Here is a 22,669-nt window from a genome sequence, read left to right on the forward strand (position 1 = left end):
GGTAGAATTCTCATTTGTTGATTATACAGGCTAAAGACAAAAGACATTGGTGCTTGTGTGTATGTGCTGTGAGGGTGTATCTCTGAGGCAGGCTGTGAGTTTTACAAATAAAAACGAAGTTCAAGGAACACAGTGATCTGCAAGTCTAAATGTCTCCTTCTGATGTTCAAGCAGACAAAGAGTCATAAAGAGTTTGCCTATAGCTCAGCCCTCTTCTTCTTTGCAGGCTTTCTACAGTACACACGCATGTGAGCACCAACGTAGCAAAAGCATGTTTGCCCAGATTATCAGTTAGAAGCTGTGTTGGCAGTAAGTTAGCTGAGCATTTAAGAATGCCAAAGCACTTCATCAGGACCAGTGCTTTGTGGCAGTGACTTGATCTAAGCAACTTAATTCTTATTGATAGATTACATGTTATTTATAGTCACATGTTTGAGAGAGTTACTGTTTTTAGTCTTTGCAGTGTTTTAGGTATTTGTTCTTTTTTGTTCTAATGATACTTTTTGTGCCTCTGCTCTTGAGGGAAACTGATATACTTCTTTCATTTTTGACATAGAAACCAAGCCAGCAAAAGTGCGGCTTTGCAGTCTCATCACAGATCTAACAGCAAGGACATCCAGAACCTAGGTGTGGGTCTGCCCCGGGCTGACGAAGGTCTTCCTGCCAACGAAAGCTTCCTGAACGGAAACCTTGCTGGAGCTACTCTTAGTCCCATGCACACCAAAACCTACCAAGCGGGCAGCCAGCCTGGGCCTACCAGCAAAGATCTGACCAACAACAACATACCACACCTTCTCAGCCCAAAAGAAGCCAAATCAAAGACAGAGTTTGATTTTAATATTGACCCAAAGCCTTCGGAAGGCCCGGGCACGAAGTACCTCAAATCAAGCAGCAGATCTCAGCAGAACCGGCACTCATTTATGGAAAGTTCTCAGAGCAAAGCCGGGACGCTGCAGCCCAGTGAAAAGCAGAGTCGGCATAGCTACATCGACACCATTCCCCAGTCCTCTAGGAGTCCTTCCTATAGGACCAAGGCCAAAAGCCATGGGGCATTGAGTGACTCCAAGTCTGTGAGCAACCTTTCCGAAGCCAGGGCCCAGATCGCAGAGTCCAGTACCAGTAGGTACTTCCCATCCAGCTGTTTGGACTTGAACTCTCCCACCAGCCCAACCCTCACCAGGCACAGCGACACAAGAACTTTGCTCAGCCCCTCGGGGAGAAATAACCGAAGTGAGGGCACTCTTGACTCACGCCGAACCACAACCAGGCATTCTAAGACGATGGAGGAGTTGAAGCTGCCCGATCACATGGACAGCAGCCATTCACATTCGCTGTCTGCGCCTCATGAATCCTTTTCGTATGGGCTTGGCTACACCAGCCCCTTCTCCTCCCAGCAGCGTCCACACAGGCATTCCATGTACGTGACCCGGGACAAAGTGAGAGCCAAAGGCTTGGACGGAAGCTTGAGCGTAGGGCAAGGGATGGCGGCCAGAGCCAACAGCCTGCAGCTCTTGTCACCTCAGGTACAACTTAGGACCTTGACCAGATCTGTCGGCTCATCATGGAAAGGTGGTGCGGGGATGTGATGGGGTCAGTGTGCAGTTGTCCCTACAGCAGGAGGTCATACTTTCTTGATAGGACACATTTAAGGAAGCAATACTTGAAGGACTAATCTGTTAAAAAAATTTTTTTTAGTTACTTAAGCTAATTGTTGAGTACTCAACGCAGAAAGCTTTTTTTCAAAATCCGTTTTCCTTTCTTAAATGTTCCTTTCTGGCATATTTTGTTCATATTTTGTACTATTTTTTTTCATTAATTTTTTATTGAAGTATAGTTGAATTACAGTGTGTTAATTATTGCTGTACAGCAAAGTGACTCAGTTATACATATATATACATTCTTTTTCATATTCTTTTCCATTATGGTTTATCACAGGATATTGAATATAGTTCCCTGTGCTGTACAGTAGGACCTTGTTGTTTATCCATTCTGTATATACCAGTTTGCATCTGCTAATCCCAAACTCCCAATCCAACCCTCTCTCACCTCCCTCCCCCTTGGCAACCACCAGTCTGTCCTCTATGTCCCTGATTTTGTTTCTGTTTCATAGATAGGTTCATTTGTGTTGTATTTTAGATTCCACATGTAAGTGATATCATATGTTATTTGTCTTTCTCTTTCTGACTTAATTCACTTAATATGATACTCTCTGGTTGCATCCATGTTGCTGCAAATGGCATTATTTCATTCGTTTTATGGCTGACTAGTATTCCGTTGTATATATGTACCACATCTTCTTTATCCATTCCTCTGTTGATAGACATTTAGGTTATTTCCATGTCTTGGCTATTGTGAATAGTGCTGCTGTGAACATAGGGGTGTATGTATTTTTTTGAATTATAGTTTTGTCCAGATATATGCCCAGGAGTGGGATTGCTGGATCATATGGTAGCTCTATTTTTAGCTTTCTGAGGAACCTCCATACTGTTTTCCACAGTGGCTGCACCAACTTACATTCCCAGTAGCAGTGTAGGAGGGTTCCCTTTTCTCCATACCCTCTCCAGCATTTGTTATTTGTAGACTTTTTATTGATAGCCATTCTGACCGGCATGAGGTGGTACCTAATTGTAGTTTTGATTTGCATTAGAGAATCCTAGTTTGATTTATTACAGAATTGATCAGCTATATGGGTTAGTTTTTAATTTTCTCAAAATTCAGTGTGAATTCATGGGAATTTTCTCTAATCTCTCCAAACCACATTTGCTTAAATCAAACCCTTTTGCTAATTCCTTACTCGATATCTTAACTGAATTGAAAAGTTTTAAATTTATCCAGAACTATAGGTAAATATAACTTCAGGCCAGGATAAATGCTAATTTTCAGTCTTTTGGGTTGTTTTTAAATCCCAAGGCAATGTTTTTAGCATAATGCTGCCTCTATCTTACTGATCTTCAGACTCTAGAACTGACACTAACCTATTTAAAAGAAGCAGCATTCTTGTAACAGAACACATATTTTTAAAATTATATTTTCGTGATATGAAACATTCACCTGCATCAAAGAAATGAAGGTGGAGAAAAACCAATGTTAGAAGAAGAAAAGAGTGTCATGTAGGAAAAGTACTCTCCTTTTAGAAGATACAAAAATTGGTTCATCGGCATGTGTCAGAGCTCCAGAAAATAAGATGGACTGTGCAGTGGGAAGCTTAGCAAGATCAGTGCTGGGGAGGGCGAGACTGTCAATAACTGAGCAGTTGGTATAGCAAAGCAGCTAAGATCTTGAGCTGGAAAGCCCGGCAGCCAGTCCTGCAGTGTGCTTCAAACTCTGTAAATTTGGGAAAGTGATAATCTTTCTGTGCCTTGATACCTCATCTGAGTGTTGTTGTGAGGATTAAACATGGTGTATAAAGCACTGTGTGCCCTATGCCGGGCACAGAGTAAATGTCTTAGTTGTTGCTACTGCTTTTGGGATGATGGGGGCTGTTCTTTAGGCGCTGAATACCTTCTCTATGCTGGGTATTCTTGGGCACTCAAAAGAGTCTGAGACAGGGTTCTTGCTCTTGAGAAATTTATCTTCTCTCAAGGAAGATTAAATTATACATGATAAAAATGAACTAATTAAGAACCACATTTCTGTGGCACTGGCTATGAAAGGTACTTGAGGACAGGGAGAGGTCATCGTGAGCAGGAGCAATCAGAAGTGGCTTTAGGAGCAACTGAAGGTCTTGCTTAGAGCTCAGATGTGGAGAGAGGTTTTGTGGCTAAAGGATGAAGACGTATTCAGGCATTTACTGAGCTAGGCACAATGATAGGCTCTGATGAAAAAGATGTGGTCCCCGTCCTCTTAGAATGTATGGGCTGGAGGTGGTGGGATGACACTTGCCAATAGATAGGTAGTAATAATACTGTAAGGCTGCATGCCCACACTGTGCTAGAGCTGTGTGCACCGCAGGGGCAGAGGGGAACAGGGACAGAGGGGAGTGGCACAGTCCCAGCGGGGGGTTGTAGGAGGCCCCCAGGGGGCAGGGGTGGAATCTTAGCAGAAACTTCTGAGATGTTGGGGGTTTCACCAGTGGAAGAAAGTAGAGTGGACATCAGGAAAGAGGCTCGAGGGAGGGCCAAAAAGGGTATCTGGAAGTTAAGGAGGATAATTGAGACATTAAGTAGCATGGTGAGTTGTGGGATTGCAACTTGGGCCACGTGACTTGAGTGAAAAAATGCAAGATTTAGAGTGGCTTTTGCAATAATCCAAGCATGGGGTGAGGAGAAATACGTTCTGGACTAAGTCAGTGCCAGTGGGAAGACAGAGAAAGTGTGGGTCTAAAGACCCCTCAGAAGTAGAAACGGGACTTGTGAATTGAAAGATTGAATATAGAAAAAAGGAAGCCTTCAAGGTTTCTCTTCTTGGAGCTCCTTTTCAGAGTAGAAGAGAGGACTTGAAGTCACCTCATTCAACCCCTCCATTGCACAGATGAGCATGCTGAGGCTCTGAGAGGTTAGGTGGATTGCCCGAGTTTACCCAACTAGTTCAGGGTGGAGCTGGGATCTTGAGGCAATGTCCAGGTCCATAGGCCAGAGCTTTTTGCATCATGTCATGCTGACATATTGAGGTTGAAGAGTGACCCTGGGCCCCTATGCAGAGATGTTCTCCATGAGGTTGGAAAGACTGTCTGGGGCCCAGGTGAAAGGAGGGGTAGGAGATGTCATGATTGGAGTCAGAGCAGTCGTCAGAGGAGCCCCTCTAGAGAGAAGGGATCATTTAGGGCCTAGAAAGATCTCTAGAGTCTGGCAGCTACACATAGATGTTACATGGAGGTCAGAGCCAGTAAAGTGTGTTAGCATTAAGCATAGTGTAAATAGAGAAGAAGTTAAAAAAAAAACAACTATACCTTGGAAAATGGACAAATGGACTGGCTCTCTGAGAGTGCTAGAGAAAAGGCTTCATGAACATGGTGGAAATAAGCTAATTATAAAACAATAACTGTCGGCTAAACACAGATCCAACTGTTACTGAATTTTAAGTCCAGTTCAGGAAATGCAGTGCCAAGCTGCAAGAAAGTACAAGTTTAAAGGCACAAAGATGGCATATGGCTTGAAAAGTAACTGAAGCTGTGAATAATGATGGGAATCACTCTCCTGCAAAGTACTGTAGGCACCTTCAAGAGCAAGGGGACTGGACTGGCTCTGTCGCTTAGAGTTTATGTTAGATGTAGAGGTCTTTGTAAACAATGCATGTGATAAAATTCAAATGAGATCTTGTCACAAAGTAGAAAGAAGAAAGGCTACATTGGGTAATTTCCTGCCCAGAATCCTTTCGTAGTACATTTGGGGAGTGAGGGGAAGAAAGAGAAAACCATATTTTAAATCTCAAATAAACTGGTTTTGACACACCATGTAAGGCTCAAAATAATTTTCTGTGCATAATATACAGATATGCAATTCAGCTAGCTCCTCTGAATGGCTTGGTAATTTTATTCCTTAATCTTTTTTTTCTGAGGGTAGAAAATGCTACTTTTCCCCTCAATGAACACGACTGTGGACCAAGGCTGCTTTTAGCTTGTGACTCACTTCCTTGAGAGAAATAGGTAGTGTCTCCGGAGATGAGTGCTGTCGTGATTATTAAGAAAATACATGAAGTATAAGTACTTTTAACCTAGAGAAGATTAAGAAGAGAACTTAAGTACAAAAACTGCAGTAGTTAGGGAATTTTTAAGACAAATTATTAAGGGTACTGATTCAATTCCTTGATATATCCAAAGAACATTTGTTTTCATCTTAATCTGCCATGTAAGTCCTTCATGAAATATAATTTTGCATCTGTAGTTCTTTTTTGAGAACTCAGCCTAAAATCTGCTAGAGAAATTTTGGATTAACTAACAGAATCTCTATTCTAATTGAGTGCTGCTCAGACCATGACTTTCTAGATATTAGGAAGATAATTTTCTTTATTTTTAATAATTAATTGAACTATTTTCAGAGTAATTCATTCCCTGCTTGCATTAACTTTAATGAGAATTTCACTTTCCATCTGTGTGACATTTGTTTGACTTATTTTACATTCATCAGATGATTCACTCTTTTATAGGACAATTTGTGTTTTAACCAATTCACATGTTTAATTTTAGCCAGTTAAGGTACTGGTTATACCAAATAAAACCCATGGCGATTTAGGTGATTTTCATCCCTAGGAACAGGAGACTCTTATAAATCCTTTGAAATTTGACTTCCAGCCCGGAGAGCAACTGCCTCCAGAGATGACTGTGGCGCGACCTTCCGTTAAGGAGTCCTCCAGAGAAGGCACCACTTCATTCCATTCACGGCAGAAGTCTGAGGTCTGAATTTTCTAGAGCTGTTACCTTGTACAATAGAACATGTCTGTAAAGATTGGTCACTCAACATCATTACAGTCTACCTTGTAAGATTTATTCGTACCCAATCTCCCACAGATTATTCGAACTGGCTTATAAAGTAAGCAGTTTTCCTCATGCCATAATTCTGAGTTTTCTCTTAAATAGATCCCGGAGTAAATTATAGATCAATTAGGCACCTTTCTACGTTCACAGGTTGCCTCATTATCTCTCTGTTGTTTACTTTTTGTAAACCTATTTTTTATCTCAGGGTGGAGCGTATCATGACCCCCACTCTGATGATGGCACTGTCCCCAAAGAAAACAGACACCTGTACAATGATCCTGTTCCGAGGAGAGTTGGCAGCTTCTACCGAGGTAAACCCAGCTCCTAGCACCCATCAGGGTCCTCTCTTCTCTCCCCCCCACTACACATCCAGGCTGCACTCTCCCCTACATTTCACTGCCCTGACTTCCGGTAAGTGTCATTCTTACCTGCACTACTGCCTTCCACCTCGTCTCCCTGCCTTGGTTCCCTCTGTCTTAGTTCAGACCCTTGTGGCTTCTGACTTGGGTACTTTGAGTAGCCTCCCAACTGCTCTCCCTGTCTCTAAGGTCACCATCAAAACGGTCCCTGGAATGATCCTTCTGAAGCTGTGTTCTGACCACACCACTCATTCATTCGATTAAGTCATAACATATATATTTTTAAATTTATTTATTTTTGGCTGCGTCAGGTCTTAGTTGTGGCACGCGGGATCTTTCTTTGTGGCACGCAGGCTCTTCACTGTGGCACGGGGGCTTCTCTCTAGTTGTTGCGCGCAGGCTCCAGAGCGCGTGGACTCTGTAGTTGCAGCGCGCAGGCTTAGTTGCCCTGCGGCATGTGGGATCTTAGCTCCCCGACCAGGAATTGAACCTGCATCCCCTGCATTGGAAGGCGGATTCTTAACCACTGGACCACCAGGGAAGTCCCAAGTCTTAAAATATTTATCGATGTCACTTGTATGTCTGACACTTCTAATTTAGAACATCAGTGAACAAGACAGCCAAAGGTCTCGACCCTCACAGAGTTCACATTCTCATGAGGAGAGAGCAACACTAAATGTAATAATTACATAGAGCAGTAAAAGATAATAAATGCTACAGGGAAAAAAATACAGCAGGACAATCCATTGCCTCCACCCCAGCCCCAGTCCTCTATCTCTCATCTGCTGAGAGTCCTCTGGCGACTTCCCATTGGCATCAGGACAAAATCTGAGTTCCCTAAGATGGCATTCTAGACTTTCTCTGCCCTGGCCCTTGCTATCCTCTCCAGCTCCTCCTCCTCCACTCTGGTGCCCAGCCTGTGGGACTCACACAGGCCGTGCCCTCCTCTGACCTGAATGCAGTACTCCCCCTGCTTGGACAACTTGTTTCTGTCCCTTTTGAGATTCTGCTTTGAGGTCCTCTGCAGTGTGATGGCTTCCCTGCCCACCTAGGTGAAGTGAAGTGTTCCCTCTTTTGTTCCGCCCATGGCCCTCTGTCTCTAACATGACACACACCACATGGTACTGATTCTTTGTTTGCATTTCTCTCTCACAAGGTTACAAGGCCCTTTACCTTTTCCTCTTTTACCGTCATTGACTAGCACACTGCCTGGCAATTTCATAAATATTTGTTGATTGGATGAAAGAAAATCTTCAAGTGTACTTGCATGACCTTAAAAATGTGCTTTTGGGCTTCCCTGGTGGTGCAGTGGTTGAGAGTCCGCCTACTGATGCAGGGGACATGGGTTCACGCCCCGGCCCGGGAAGATCCCACATACCGCGGAGTGGCTGGGCCCGTGAGCCATGGCCGCTGAGCCTGCGCGTCCGGAGCCTGTGCTCCGAAACGGGAGAGACCACGACAGTGAGAGGCCTGCATACCATAAAAAAAAAAAACAAAAAAAAAACAAAAAATGTGCTTTGATGTTTGACATCTGTAACAGATGTTTCAGTGGCTGAATGGATTTAGGACAGATTGAGAGAGAAAGGTATCACCTTTAAGGAGCTATGTAGTAATAGAGTGGGAGCCCCCAGGAATCCTCAGACCCTAGTGGTGAGACTGGCAGTAAGCCCACTCAGTAAGCCTCCTGAGTCCGTGAGGCTCAGCTTCTCAAAGCCTCCTTCAAAGGTCACCACGACCTTCTACAGTTGCCACATCCACACTGCCCACCTTCTCATTATTCTGTTGATCTGGGAGGACAGCTGGAAAGGGCAGGAACTGGGGGGTAACACGGACAACTGCTTGGTCATTTTAACTAGGAACCTGAGCTAAATAAATGCATACAAGTGTTATGCAGGACATAATGTATATTGAATGATTAGGCTACTCTGTTCCCTCCTAGCCCAACCTTTGAGAAAAGTATAAGGCATTGAATATGCCTTTTGATGCATTTATTATTCTTTTTTCTGATGCCATGGGTACTTTAGAACCTTATGGGACTAAAATTTTAATTCATATTAAAGTTAATTAAACATGGGACTTCCCTGGTGGCGCAGTGGTTAAGAATCCGCCTGCCAGTGCAGGGGACACAGGTTCAAGCCCTGGTCCACGAAGATCCCACATGCCGTGGAGCAACTAAGCCCGTGCACCACAACTACTGAGCCTGCGCCCTAGAGCCCACGAGTCACAACTACTGAGCCCGTGCACCACAACTACTGAAGCCCGCACGCTCTAGGGCCTGCGTGCCGCAGCCACTGAGCCCACGTGCCTAGAGCCCATGCTCCACAGCAAGAGAAGCCACCCAATGAGAAGCCCTTGCACCGCAATGAAGAGTAGCCCCCATTCACCACAATAGAGAAAGCCCACGTGCAGCAACGAAGACCCAACACAGCCAAAAATAAATAAAAATTTTTTTTAAAGTTAATTAAACAAAATATTGTAGTGTACATATAAGCAAGTCTTTTCTTCTCTCACTGTAAGTTTTACGTGCAAAGTGGATCATACATGTTTTATTTCTATAGATGTCTGGAGAGTATACTTTAATATTAAAATGTTAACTAAGTTTTCAATTAATTAATTAGTCCTTGACTTCTAGAAACACGGTTTTATTTTGATTGCAAGTGAATTAACTAGGTTACTATCAGCAAAGCCCCTCATAATCGACTTCACTGTTTGGCAGGAAGAACATTTTTATTTTAGAAAGTCCAGAAATAGAAGGAAAAGATTTAACTAGGTGAAACATTTGGAGACATCGCTTGTTTCAATCATGCTACTAAATCTAACTGGATAAAGATTTAGTGGTATCATTGAAACGACAGATTTTTTAGTATATTTCCCATTTTCAGTCCTGCTGGCCAAGAGTCAAGTAGTATGGTGTCATTTGTCTTTATATACAGCCTGTATATTCCTTTTGTGATGAAATTTGCAATATATTTTCATTTATGACCAAGCTTAGAAATTGATAGAAAAAGATAATACCCACCCACCTCCCAAAGAAAAGCAGAAAAGTATTTACTCACATACATTGTGGTTTGTCTTTTTGTTTATTCCTGGATTGAAAACTTAGAGAAAAATAGTATTTTTGTAAAAATAACCAAATTTCTTTGGAATTGAGTTTTAAAAAATATAAAATTGATGCCACCTCCCAAGTGGCAAGGGTTAAACCGTAGTTTGTGTATTCCAGTACACATACTGTTAAGAATCACTTCACACTAAGAATAGATTTTACGTAGTTGGGCCTATGATGTAAGAAAGCCTCAACTTAAAAGAATGTCAAAACAGGGAGATGGGGATCATATTCATACTTTTAAGTCTCCTACGATGTTCTCCAGTTTATCAGCTGATACATCAATTTATGCCTTGAATATATATTGCCTGGTGTTAATTGACCCTTGCAAGTTACTGTCATAGGCAGTTGGAGGTGGGGGGAATGCTCCCTGGAATGCCTCCAGCCTCAGAAAACATACGAGTTATATGAAGGGCAAATAAGGATTTTGACTTATCTTTTTGTTAGTTTATTTTGTTTGTGTGAGAGAAAGTGCAATAGAACAACATGAGAACTGCTTTAACCAAAAGAGTATATCAGTGGCTTACTTTTTCTTCATTCAGTGCCATCTCCACGTCCAGATAATTCTTTCCATGAAAATAATGTGTCAACCAGAGTCTCTTCCCTACCGTCAGAAAGCAGTTCTGGAACTAATCACTCAAAAAGACAACCAGCATTTGATCCATGGTGGGTATTTTAGCTTGTTTTTACTCTTCTTTTTTCTAATTGTAGATTTTAGATTTCATAGAAATTCTGGATAAAACTTTTTAGCGTTCTTTCCCCTGCTAGGCCTTTCTTTCTAAAGAGAGATTGTTTAATAAGGGAAATGTGATTTGTCATTATTTGTAATAGTTTCTTTCATGTTCACCATTTATATTAAATACGATGTAAAAGAAAGAAAATATCCTGGGTCAGTACATACCTCATAAGTCTTCCATCGCCTTCTTCTGACATGATTGATGTCCTTTGCTGTCTTCTCCACTTGTTGCTGTTGAATCATGTAGGAGACACTTTGCTTAGCTCTTTGTGTGCACTGTCTCACTCAGTACTCACAATCAGCCTTTGAAGTAGGGGTGCCTCCCACTCTCCAGATGAGGAAACTGCAGCTTAGAAAAGGTAAGGAGCCTGCCTGGTGCTGAACAGCCAGAAACAGGGAGGAGGGAGCCGGGATCTAGACCTAGATGCATTCTGACTCTGAAGCTCATGTCCTGTACTTCTGTGCCGCCTGACTTTCATTCAGGGTGAAAAGAGAGAAATAGGGGAACAACCCTTCATGCTACCACAAAAATGTACTGGTAGTCAGAGGATAAAATGATGTGCCAGTTTTGCTTATCCTTTAATCTTTGTGTCATGTGTAATAAAAATTTAAGGAGAGAATTATAACATACATCAAGTCTCATTAGCAGATCTTGTCTTAGGGGTAGGACTGTTTTTTTAATAATGTAGACTTTATATTCTCAGCTCCCCAGAAAGACTTCCCAGAATCTAGATGTGAGGGGTGTTTAAGTATTTCAAACAGCTGCTAAGCTCCCCACCAAGAGAATAAAATGGTGCCTCATTGTAACTCACTGAATTGAGAACGAGACCAATCTGTCAGATTCCATCTCTGCTGTTTACTGCCAGAATTCACACAATTTGGACCCTGTTGGCAGGGTTATATCAAGGTTTCAGTGTTACCATGCCCTATGCGGAAAATAACTTACTTATTTTTACAATAATAAAAACGGTTTTCTTAAAGCTATAAATACTTTTTCTTTTGTAAGCATACTTTATATCTATCGCCTTATTTATAAAATGAGAGTTTTAACATTAATGACTCAGAGGTTAGACCCTGGAAATAGGATATCTTGACTAGTGTCACCTTTTGGCCATGTGACCTTCAGTTCTCTGCCCCTCAGTTTCCTTGTCTGTAAAATGGGCTAAGCATAGCACCTCCCTCATTGGGTAAATATGATCGTTAAATGAAGTCAAACATCAAAAGCATCTAGAGCAGTGCCTGGCACCGTTGTGACTTGTTAACGTTAGCAGCCGTGGTTTTTGCCATTAATGTTCTCTAACTTCAGTATGACTTGCCAGGTGTCTCGTCTCCACTTACTTTGCTGATGAACTTCAGTGCATTCTTCCAACGTGTAACAGTAGACAAGATCTATACATTAACCTGAGAGCACAGGTACAACTTCTTTAAGTTAACGGCGTTGAGAGTTTTCAAGTGTGGTTTTGACAAGCCGTGAGAATAGTGTCTAAGTTGTGAGAACACAGAAGTTCAGATGGAATTGTTTTTCGTCTTGGTCATTGCATGATGAAGTGGTGATGGTTTAAAAGTGCGTCGATTGCATGTTAACGTAGTCCTATGAAAATTAGGTAGGTCAGATCAAAACTAAATCCAAATGTGGGATTAACAGTCTTAACAGCATATTGAAAAAGAAAAACAAAACAACTTAACAGCATATTGTTTCTGTCTTTTTGATAATCAGTTTAAGTAGAGCTTGTTTAGACCTGGATATGTGTAGAAACCTAACAACAATTGTTTTAAAAAAGAGGCACAGTTGGGATGCTGAACTTTAGATAAGTCTTCATCAAGTCATCTTTACTCTGATACTGCTGTTATGAGGCTTGAGAGAATTCCAGAATTGCCAGGGATGAATTGGCTATATTCTTTTGTTCCTACTACCCCTCATGATAATGCTGCTATGATAGTTCTCCACGCATCATATCTAACTTAGTCTAAGTCATCCATTAAGCTTGACTTGTCTTGGATTTTTTTCTTGAACAGTATCTCTCATTGGTTCACCATATTTATATTTGAGAGAAATGCCTTTTGATAACTGTTACAAAAACATGAACAAACCATGGTGACATAGTGAATTGCTGTTCCTAAATTATCACTTACCTAAGAGCAGTCTGTTTCTCCTTGTTAGTAGTACTTCCATTTCTTTGGAGAAGAGGATATTTGTATAGTGTCCACATTTCTTGCAATAGAAAAATCAAGCTACTATGTCATACTTTAAAGTGATAAATGGATAGTGTAGTATAATACACAGAGCTGTTATTCTGGCCATCTCAGCTGTCCAGAATCCAGTTAAGAACTGGGAGATAAGCCAAAATATTTCAGAACAACAAAAATAGGGTTAATGCAGTCAGATTGATCATCTTTACTAACGGGAAAACACCTCCACCCTCCCTGTGAGCCTGTTTATTCTTCTTTTATGCACAGTTCTAGCAGTTGGCACTGAGGTTGTCAGGCAAGAAATAATCCCAGGTAACAGTACAGTGTGCAGAGGGAGAAGGATTCTAAACAATAGCTGTAAAGAGAAGAGAGGTATTTTTGCTTTTTCTCAGGCCCCAGTGGGAAAATCATTTCTAGCTGTATGGTCTTATACATAGCAGAGATATCCATGTAGAGTATATATCTTTAAAATAGGCTGCTCTTACTTTCCATAAAAAGACAAAGTGTTTAGAAAGACTGCTGTCAAAATTGGGTTAAAAATTGACACTTAAATAGTAAACCAAATTAATTAGAAATCCCAGTCGTTGAAATAAGTGAAGAATTGCTGTCACTCGCACAATCCCAGGCTTTCTCTTCTTGTAAAGTTATGAAGACATTGGTATCCATTATTGCTTGTCCTGATAACTCGCAGAATTATTCCTGTAGAATTAGTCACTGACTTCCTACTCTCAGACATTAGCCGACCCACCCTAGTCACACTGGCAGGGCGGGAGGGTGGCAGGACAAGTGTCACAGAGTAAGCATCTCTCCTCTTCTGCGCGCCTTCATGCTGCTGCTTTTGGGGAGATTATGCTGGCACTTCCTGGCCCTCCGTCAAACCTGTGGGTCTCTTGCCTTGAGTCTGTGAGCAGCCTGAGGTCACACTCCTTGTTTTAGTTTTTCTCTGTATCTCCAACACTTAACACAGATCCTGATGCATACACAGTACTCTGTAAGTGTTGGTTGGCTTTGATTCAGTCAGTTTTAATTCCTTCCTTTTTTTCGGTGAGTCTTTTGAATTCTCTTTCCTCTTAACCCCTTATGGAAGTAGTAGCTGTTGTGGTAGATACTGTTTGAGTCCCATGACTGTTCAGGAAGGAGACTGTTATTGTTAACTGCTCCCTCCACCCACGCACACACACACACTCCTCCCCCATCATCCTCGCTGCCCACCCCACCCCCCACTGTGCCAAGTGACTAGCTGGGTGGTCCTTCTGAAAGCTCCTGTCCCTGTGATTTATGTGATCACCCACTTGCCCTTCTCTTGTGCTGCTCCTCTTGAACCCATCTGTTGCCTGTACAGTTAGCTCAGCACACAACTGTTGACCGTACCAGGTAGAATCAATAACAGGGTCCAGAATTCACAAATGAGATTAAGTAGTGCGGCGACTCTTACCCTTTGGGTGCACTGCTGGTTATAGATGTTCAAGTCTTTTCATTCATTTGTACAGCACACAGCTTTTTAGGTGCCTGTGTTCCAGGCAGCTTCTCTCCATCCCTAAGTGTCTCTCACAGGCTTTTCCTCTTATGTTTTTCTGTTAATTCTCTGTATGTGTATGATTCAATGTAGCTTTTCCCTCTCTGTCTCCCTCTCTCTCCCCGACTGGCACTCTTTCTTTCTCTCTGACTTCCTTTTGTGTCTTTTGTGATGCATGCATACTCACACCTTACACCTAGCTTTCATCCTCTAGTCCAAGGGTAATTTATTTTCTTTTTGCTTTGGCCCCTGCAATCTTTTCCCACCTGGATCTTGGCCCTACCGCCTCTCTGCAGCTCCAGTTTGAGGATGTTTTCCTCATCATTCCCCTTTCCCCCGGGCTCTAGTTTATCCAGTTCCTCTGAAGAGACCCTGCGGGAGTCTTTGATTCATCCTCTGTGTTTTGGGGACACAAGGAACTGCAAACACCGGTCTTTTTGTCCTGCTGCTGCTTCTCTTTCAGTACCCTTCCCCCACCCCCCCATCCTCTCACTTTCATTTTATTGGACAGACTCTTCTTCCTACCCAAATCCTGCTCCTCCTAGGACTAGTGTCTCAAGCCTTCACTTCCTCTCATGCCAATGTTAACATTCTTATAGTAACGCCCATTCCCATCCTGAGATTGTGGTCATGATGAATGTGTCCCCCTTAAAGATTTCCTGGGTTGGCAGAAAGCACTTTAACTACTGACCCTCAGCAGACCTTTGAGATTTTGTTAGACTTTAATTCTGATTAGCAAAAACTTCTACCCATTAATCTGAGTACTCTGTTGTGCTTCTAGGTTATGTGCAGACCCCATTATGGAAGGGCATAAGCTATATCATAAGCATATAATTCTTTAACTTCTGGAAGTTACAGAACATTAGGAATAGTATTGCTGGTTGGACTAGATGCTCTCTAAGGTTACTTTCAATTCTAAGAGTGGTGCTTTTGTGATTCCAGCAAACTACTTACACTGTTCTGCTGTGTTCCGTAGAACCCTCACATAACTGAATGCTGTGGCCTGGAATTTAGTTTAGGGCAGTCTGTCTTTAGGCCCCATCCAAGGGTTTCATCTCCTTAATCTCAACAGTACTTGTCATAAGAAACTTTGACCGAATAGGCCCAGTCTGTCATTAGGATGAGAGTGCTTTTTCCAGCACTACAACACTGAGTTTAAAGAATCTTTAACTTTTCACTATTCCATTCTCACTCATTCCATCATGTCTGAAGCTTTTTAGCTTTCAAAATTTTATATGCATCATTCTGAGTCCCAGTGCTAATTATTTTATTGGTTGTGTTGTATTACAAAACTTTAACTTCAGAACTTGGAACTCTCTCAGTGAGGTTTAAAATTGCAGGTCCTAATGAGTTTCAAGAACACTTGAGCCTACAGTACATGTTTTTCCTTCTTTGGTATTCCCATTAACTTTTAGGCCAAACACTTGAGAAGAAATGACCATGGCTCCTTCAAACAGTCATGGTTTTTACTTCTTGTTTTTTGTGTGTTTGTCTCTCTCTCTCTCTAAATTGTTTCCCTTGTGGTCTTTGATCATGAGTTCGTGGCTTTTCAAATGAATTTTGTGTGGTTTGTAAAACCTTTTTATTATATCTGCAGTACATGTTTGTTGTTTGAAATTAAAAAGAAGTAACAACAAATCACCAATAATCCTACTACCCAGAAATGATAACTATTAAGATTTTTAAAAATTTTCTTCCTGCTTTTTAAAAAACGTGTGTATATATACACATATATGCCTTTTTTAAAAAATACAGTTGGGCTCATATTATGTAGAAAGTTTTGAATCCTGATGTTTTCACTTCATATTGTAGTTGGAATATTCCTTCATATTAGTGAAAAATCTGTGAAGATGTGATTTTTAAAAATAGCTTCATGGTGTTTTCTATCATGTGGATCTGTAATGGTTTGTATAGATGTTTTCTGCCTTCACAGAGGTTTAATCAAGTAAAGGATGCTGGTTTGCTCATGTTTTTTTAGATGTTCTGGTAACTTTACTGTTCAGTACTCTAAAACCATAAATATGAATGAATTCTGTCACCGTTAATGTTTCTACTCTTGATTTTGGGGAATAGCTAATAGAAGGAATTCAGTCATTTGAGAAAATGGTTTTCCACAGTCATCTAGGTGTTCAAATTCAAAATAGGGCCCGTGGAATGTGCCTTTTTCGAGAATGACACCATTCCAGTTGTTTTTTAAAGACCGTAAATTAATTTAAGTAATATAGGGCCTCTGTTAACATACAAGTAGTCACCTTCTTGGGGCTGAGGTGTCTTGTTTGCTCTCTTTTAATATCTCCTATTTGTATTAAAATACCTGGTGGTGTCAGTGGTATGAAGCTTAATGTCGTTATTTTCAGTTAGAAGCTTTTTTTTCAGAAGAGTGCTTTGTATTAAAGCATTCATCCTGTCTCCATTTTTTCATACCTTATCTATTTTTTATTTAGTTTTAATAAATATATATAAGATTTTTATAAAGGGATTTTCCAGTTTCAGGCAATTTTTACTTTTATTTGTAAGGTTTATGTAGCAGTATTGATTTTTTTTTTTTTTTAATGTTCAGTACCTTGGCAAGCCACTAATAATGAACTTGTTAAGCTGGTTTTTAAAAGGTAAATAGAAAAACGAAGATACTGAAAATGTTTCTGTTTCTCTCAGAGGGTTACAGAAAAGCCATCCTTCAAAGCGTGTGCTTTTCAGACTCTCTAATTCTGAGGTTTTCAACAGCATGAAAATGGTCCTGCGGCATAGATACAGATCATTTGTAATAATGCTCAAATTGCTCGTTCAAGTGAGCCTTTGCCAAAAGGCTAATCATTAACCATGGTTGATGAGATTCAGTTCCTTCTGTGGTTTTTAGAGGCTCTTTACCTATGTGCTTGATTCTTCATGGCTATTTGAACCTGGTGTCATGCATTTTTAGTCTTCATTATGTTTGTCATATAATGGCAGGAGAATGATTGAAAGATCAATATGATAAAAATGTCTTCCCATTTAGGAAAAGTCCTGAAAACATTAGTCATTCTGAACAACTCAAGGAAAAGGAAAAACAAGGTTTTTTCAGGTCAATGAAAAAGAAAAAGAAGAAATCTCAAACAGTAAGTAGATGGCCAGTTTCTATTTACAGTGGCATCCGTATGAGTCTGCATTAGTCTGTGGGTACTTTACACTTTGTATGTGACAAAGTGAATTATTTTCTTATTGAGACTTAACATGCATATACTGTATATGTTTCTCTCTCAAATTCTATACAACTATCCTCCTCTCACAGAGCCTTTTCTAGGTTCAACAGAATCTCCAGGAATAGAAGAAATTTAATTTGGATGAAAGAGAATGCTTTAACCCTTTCTCAATAAACATCTTATCCATGTGGGTTTATATTCATGTAAAAACTATGAAGCTGCAGGATTTATTTCTCTCTGAGGGTTAAAGATACATGAAAATTTAGGAAATGGTTTTGGTTTGTGTTTAAATCTTAAAATTCTTAACTAACCATCGTTCATTGTTCTCCGCTGGCTGGTTATCTGATTCCCATGTTGACAAGTGCATTTCTGGGCTGCCTAGTCACAGACAGGTCATAGTATTTGACATTTCAGGGCTTGCTTTAGTAGGACATGTTTATATTGTGATTGAACTGTGAAATGGAGTGAGTCTCATTTCCTGAGAGCCCTCCACCTGAACCAAGGGCTGGGTGCATGGAACTGTGCAGGTCACATCACTGAACGAACCAGGCAAGGATTCTGCTGGTTAGTGACGTGAGAACACGTGGGGAAGCCAGGCCTCCAGGCCAGCAGGAACGTCTTCACCCACACAAGGCGTTCTTCCTCCTTTGCTTTATGACACGTTTGAGACTAGACAAGGTTGAGTCAGCCATTTTAAATTATTTTGTTTCTAGTTTTACTTCATACGTGATTGACTCTCGTTTATTTAAAAAGGAAAAAGGCATAATCAAAATGACCTACCCAGATGGACTTCATTGATTTCATCTCTTAAGATGAATAGATTAGACTCAGTTTTTCTGAGGTCTGTTCCGTTACGAAAAGTCTAGGATTATGACTCAATGGTGAGTAAAGATGAGATAGATGATAGTAAAAAGGAATATAATATTTGAAGTAAGGATTTAATAAAGGCCTTCCTCGATTACCTTTCTAGATTACTCTTTACTTGCTTGTTTGTTAAATTTATGATGTCACTATAATATAAATATGAGCTCATTACAGAAAAATTGAGAAAAAAAATGATCATTTCTAATCTCACCACCCTATCACAACTAGTATTAGGATTTTGGTATATTTCCTCCTAGCTTTTTGGCCTGTGCATATGTTTATGGAAAGAAGGTGGTTTTTTAGTTTGTTTTAAATAATAGTAGTCATTCTAGTATAATTTTGTATTCTGGCTTTTTAATAGTATTTCTGTCACACATACACACAATATGTACGTTACTACACAGATTTTATTATCTTCATTTTAATGGCTGCATAATATTCCTGAAATGTTTATTTAGAAAAAAAGCAAAACCTGCCTATATGGCTAACTGAAACTCACTTAAAGTAGAAGGTCCAGTCAAGATGTCACTTAGTTGCATATTAACTACATATGTTATTTAGACCAGATGAACAAAATAGACCTGATTTGAAGTAGAGAAGTTTAAAATATGTAAAGTGCTATTAAAACTTATATCATCATCTGTGGAACATATTTATCCATCATGAACATTAAACTTAGACTACCTCCTCCTAACCACTGTTATTTTTATTTCGAGTTTGTTTTTGTTCTTAACCTCAGGCCCATAGCCATTGTGGGGTGATTAAGTGGAAGAAAATAGCAAGGACACAGGAATTGAAGGTGTTTTTGTGTGTAGATTTAGCTTTTGATATCTGCCTTAGACCCACGTTAAACCTGCGGCTCACCATGGCATGAGTCAAGTATGTACATGTTGACTGACTATTATTCAAGATCTGGTTCAAATTTTAGATGTTTAAATAGTGTAGAGTAGGGTAAATAGGAAATTTACTATTCTCTAACATACTCTCCACTTGAACTTACTTTTTTTAGGGTTTCATACTTTTCTTTTTTGATATGTAAAGCAACTGCAAAATATCTCTGCACAGGTCACAATGACTTAAGCCTTCCAAACCAAAAGTTGTTTATACCCTCTGCATTTTTTTTAATTAAAAGAGGAAAAAAAATGTTTAAAGGACTTTGATATCTAGAGTAAGATTTCCAAAAAGCACTCAGCATAGTACTTCCTGGCAGACCTCAGGCTCCCAGGTTTGACATTGTGTTAACTCTGCCTCCTTCACATGAGCATTGGAACAGAATTAAATTTAACTTTTCTTCACTCTCTAGAACTCAGCAAAAGGAAACTAGGTAAATGAACTTTGAAAGATTTAAAGCATTGTGGCCTTTGCATAAGATTCAGCAAAATGGTAGTCTGATACCCAGTGCACAGAGAGTAGCCTCTGTGGGTCCTAAATCTAGTTTAACCCCTTTACTTTGCTAACTGCCCAGGCAAGTTGTGACCTGCCCAAAGTTGCACAATCAGTTGGGAGAACGGGAGGTGGGTTCTCCTGAATAGTAGGCCTAGCTCAGTCCCTGCCAGGGGCCCAGCGGTACAGAGCGCCGCCGGCTACTTGTCTTTTTTTTTTTTAATTGAAGTATAATTGATTTACAATATTATATTTGTTTCAGGTGTACAGCATAACGATTCAGTATTTTTGCAGTTTACACTCAAAAGTTATTATAAGATAATGGCTAGAATTCCCTGTGCTATACATTATATCCTTGTTGCTTCTCTATTTTATTTTATTTATTATTTTTTTTATTGGAGTATAGTTGATTTACAATGTTGTGTCACTTTTTGCTGTACAGCAAAGTGAATCAGTTATACATATACGTGTCTGAGGGCTTTCTTGTGGCCTCCTTAGACATGCAAGTTAAACTCTTCCTGGATCCCTGTCTTGGGAGCAGGAAACCTTATGGGCTATTTTACTCGAATGTCTTCATACACACCAATAAAAGATGATCTGAACACCTTCATATACATTCTGGTTCTCTGACAATTGAAATATCCAAAACAGGGAAAAGTCGTGCCAGAAAATCATTCTGTATTGTAAAGATGCCTGCTTTGACTCAAGCAAATCTGGAAGCCTCCTTGGGAAATCTGGCTTCAGTTCCACATTCAGACAGTTACATAAGCCCTCAGAGCATATGGTGACTTTGCCAACTTGGTAATTTTACCCTAGTTAGTATCTCAACTGGTAATCATGCTTCAGTTTAAGGATTGAACTTTCTGTTTCTTCACTTTTGTGGCGTATGCTGAATTGTGCCAGCTATTTTCCATGGGGTGAATACTTCTCACAGTGTAGAACCAGGCTTCTTCCTCAACGGTAGAATCCTGCAATATTGATATATTCCTCTTCCAAGTGATGTTTTCTGGTTCAAGAGTTGACCACGTTCAGAAAGGTTTGCGGTGTCTTTTTCTTTTTTCCTAATAGACCGGCAGATTACATGGTAGATTATTTAGTTGCTTAAGACCTCTGGCAATTAGGAAAAGATTGAAGCTCATCAGTAGCCCTTTAAACATAATTCTTTGTAGCAGTCCTATTTCTGATAATAAATAAATAAATCCTTAAATGTTTTGTAAGCTTAATGTGAATATATGTGTGTAGGTCTCTAGAGACATTCCTGCTATAGGTATTGAGCCTGTCCAAATGTTCTTTATATACACAGAAGTTTCTACATGTCTTGAATTTACATTATTGGCATCTTCATGTCCAGGTGAGAAATGAAACAGAACCTCTCAAGATGCACACACAGCACAGAGATTCTTTCAGTGACTGTTAATATTTAACAATTTGAGAGCATCCAAGGGCTAGGAGTTTCGATAAGAACACCTTCTTTTTTTCCTTGGCAATTAGTTTATTTGTATCTTATATTGCAGACAGATTCCACCAACGGGGAGAATCCAAGCATCAAGAAATCCCTCTTTCCTCTTTTTAATTCAAAGAATCATTTAAAGCATAGTTCTTCTTTGAAAAAGCTTCCTGTAGTCACTCCACCCATGGTACCCATTTTTACGTATGGTAGCCCTGAAAACTGCTCCAGTAAACTTGTTTTACTGATGACAACAGCATGTCTTTTATTTTCATGGGGTCATATTCTCTTTGTGCTAGTTAAGTACCTGAGCCAGTTCCATAAATTCACTGAGATACAAATTCTTCGACACTCTGGATTTCCTGAATCAGTTAAGGAGGTTGAAGCATAAAAGGCTATTAAACAAACAAACTAGTGAAAGGCTAGTTTGGGTTGTCTGATTAGCCAGTTGTTGGCAGACAGTATTCATAAAATCCCTTATTTCCTGTAAAGAATTTGATTAACATTTACAATTAACAAATGTCTTTTGGTTTGGCTCACAAAGTTTGTTAACACTTGGTTGGCAGTTTGTCTCTTTGAAACCAAGTGAAATTGACCAAATTGGGTGAGCTTGCAGGCTCCATGAAAAAACAGCTTCTGTTAGTTGGTGATTTGCTCTTTCCTTGCCTGGCTCTAGCTTTTGCTGGTCACTTAGTTGAAGGCCAGGGCTTTTGCACTCTCCTCTGTCCACCAGAATCGGCGAGTGGACCAATTGCATTCGTCTGGAATTTGTGGCACAAATTTCTAGCACTTACATAGTGCATAATGCTAGACCCAGATTTACTGGGTAGTGTCTTGGGAATATGATTCAAACCATACTTTCTCACTTTGCTATCCTTAAAAGCCTACTAGACTTCTTTGGCACCACCAAACACAGTGTATGGATCATTTTCCCAGCAGGAACAAATTTTTGTTTTATTGAACTGGTTCATAACCTAACTGCAATATGGAATGAGGATACGGCAGCAATTCCTGGTACAGCTCAATTTAACTGCTCTCTCTTACAGCGACTAAAACTAACAGCATGGGAATGCTTTAAGGGTTGAGGTTTAACAAAGCTGCATGACATCTGCCAATTTTTCCTAATGCAGGGAAAATTATTAAGAGGGCAGCAGACTTTAACTAGCATCACTTGCATTGTGAACATTGGGAGAGTTGTGATTTCTTTTTTTATTGAGTCTTCTTTGGAGGGGAGGGGGGTGAGTTTTGGTTTGGTTTGATTTGCTTTCGTTCTCCTCTTGCGTGTGGTTGCATATCCTATTTAGGCTTACTGGTGTGATTATTGAATCCTTGTCCATATTCTGCTCTAGGTGCCCAATTCTGACGGCCCTGATCTTCTGACATTACAGAAAGCCATTCACTCTGCTAGCACCCCAAGCAGCAGACCAAAGGAGTGGCGTCCTGAGAAGATCTCTGATCTACAGACCCAAGTGAGTGGTGC

At 40.3% G+C, this 22,669-nt stretch overlaps 1 protein-coding gene across 2 annotated transcripts in view; it reads left to right on the forward strand.

Annotated features, from left to right (window-relative positions):
- The window catches only part of CDKL5 (cyclin dependent kinase like 5), a gene marked incomplete at its 3' end in the record, with an annotated part of 125,979 nt that overhangs the window by 100,555 nt on the left and 2,755 nt on the right, over positions 1-22,669 (forward strand). Inside the window, exons 11-17 of one of the 2 annotated variants that reach the window (XM_082681718.1) lie at positions 557-1,523; positions 6,230-6,331; positions 6,618-6,723; positions 10,417-10,540; positions 17,312-17,411; positions 21,257-21,379; positions 22,539-22,658. In XM_082681718.1, the coding sequence (XP_082537844.1) occupies positions 557-1,523; positions 6,230-6,331; positions 6,618-6,723; positions 10,417-10,540; positions 17,312-17,411; positions 21,257-21,379; positions 22,539-22,658 (1,642 nt within the window). The remainder of the gene's footprint in view (positions 1-556; positions 1,524-6,229; positions 6,332-6,617; positions 6,724-10,416; positions 10,541-17,311; positions 17,412-21,256; positions 21,380-22,538; positions 22,659-22,669) is intronic. The other variant, XM_082681719.1, reaches the window with a different exon arrangement.

The sequence above is a fragment of the Grampus griseus genome (genome assembly GCF_964374135.1).
Source record: "Grampus griseus genome assembly, chromosome: X".
Taxonomy (NCBI): Eukaryota; Metazoa; Chordata; class Mammalia; order Artiodactyla; family Delphinidae; genus Grampus; species Grampus griseus.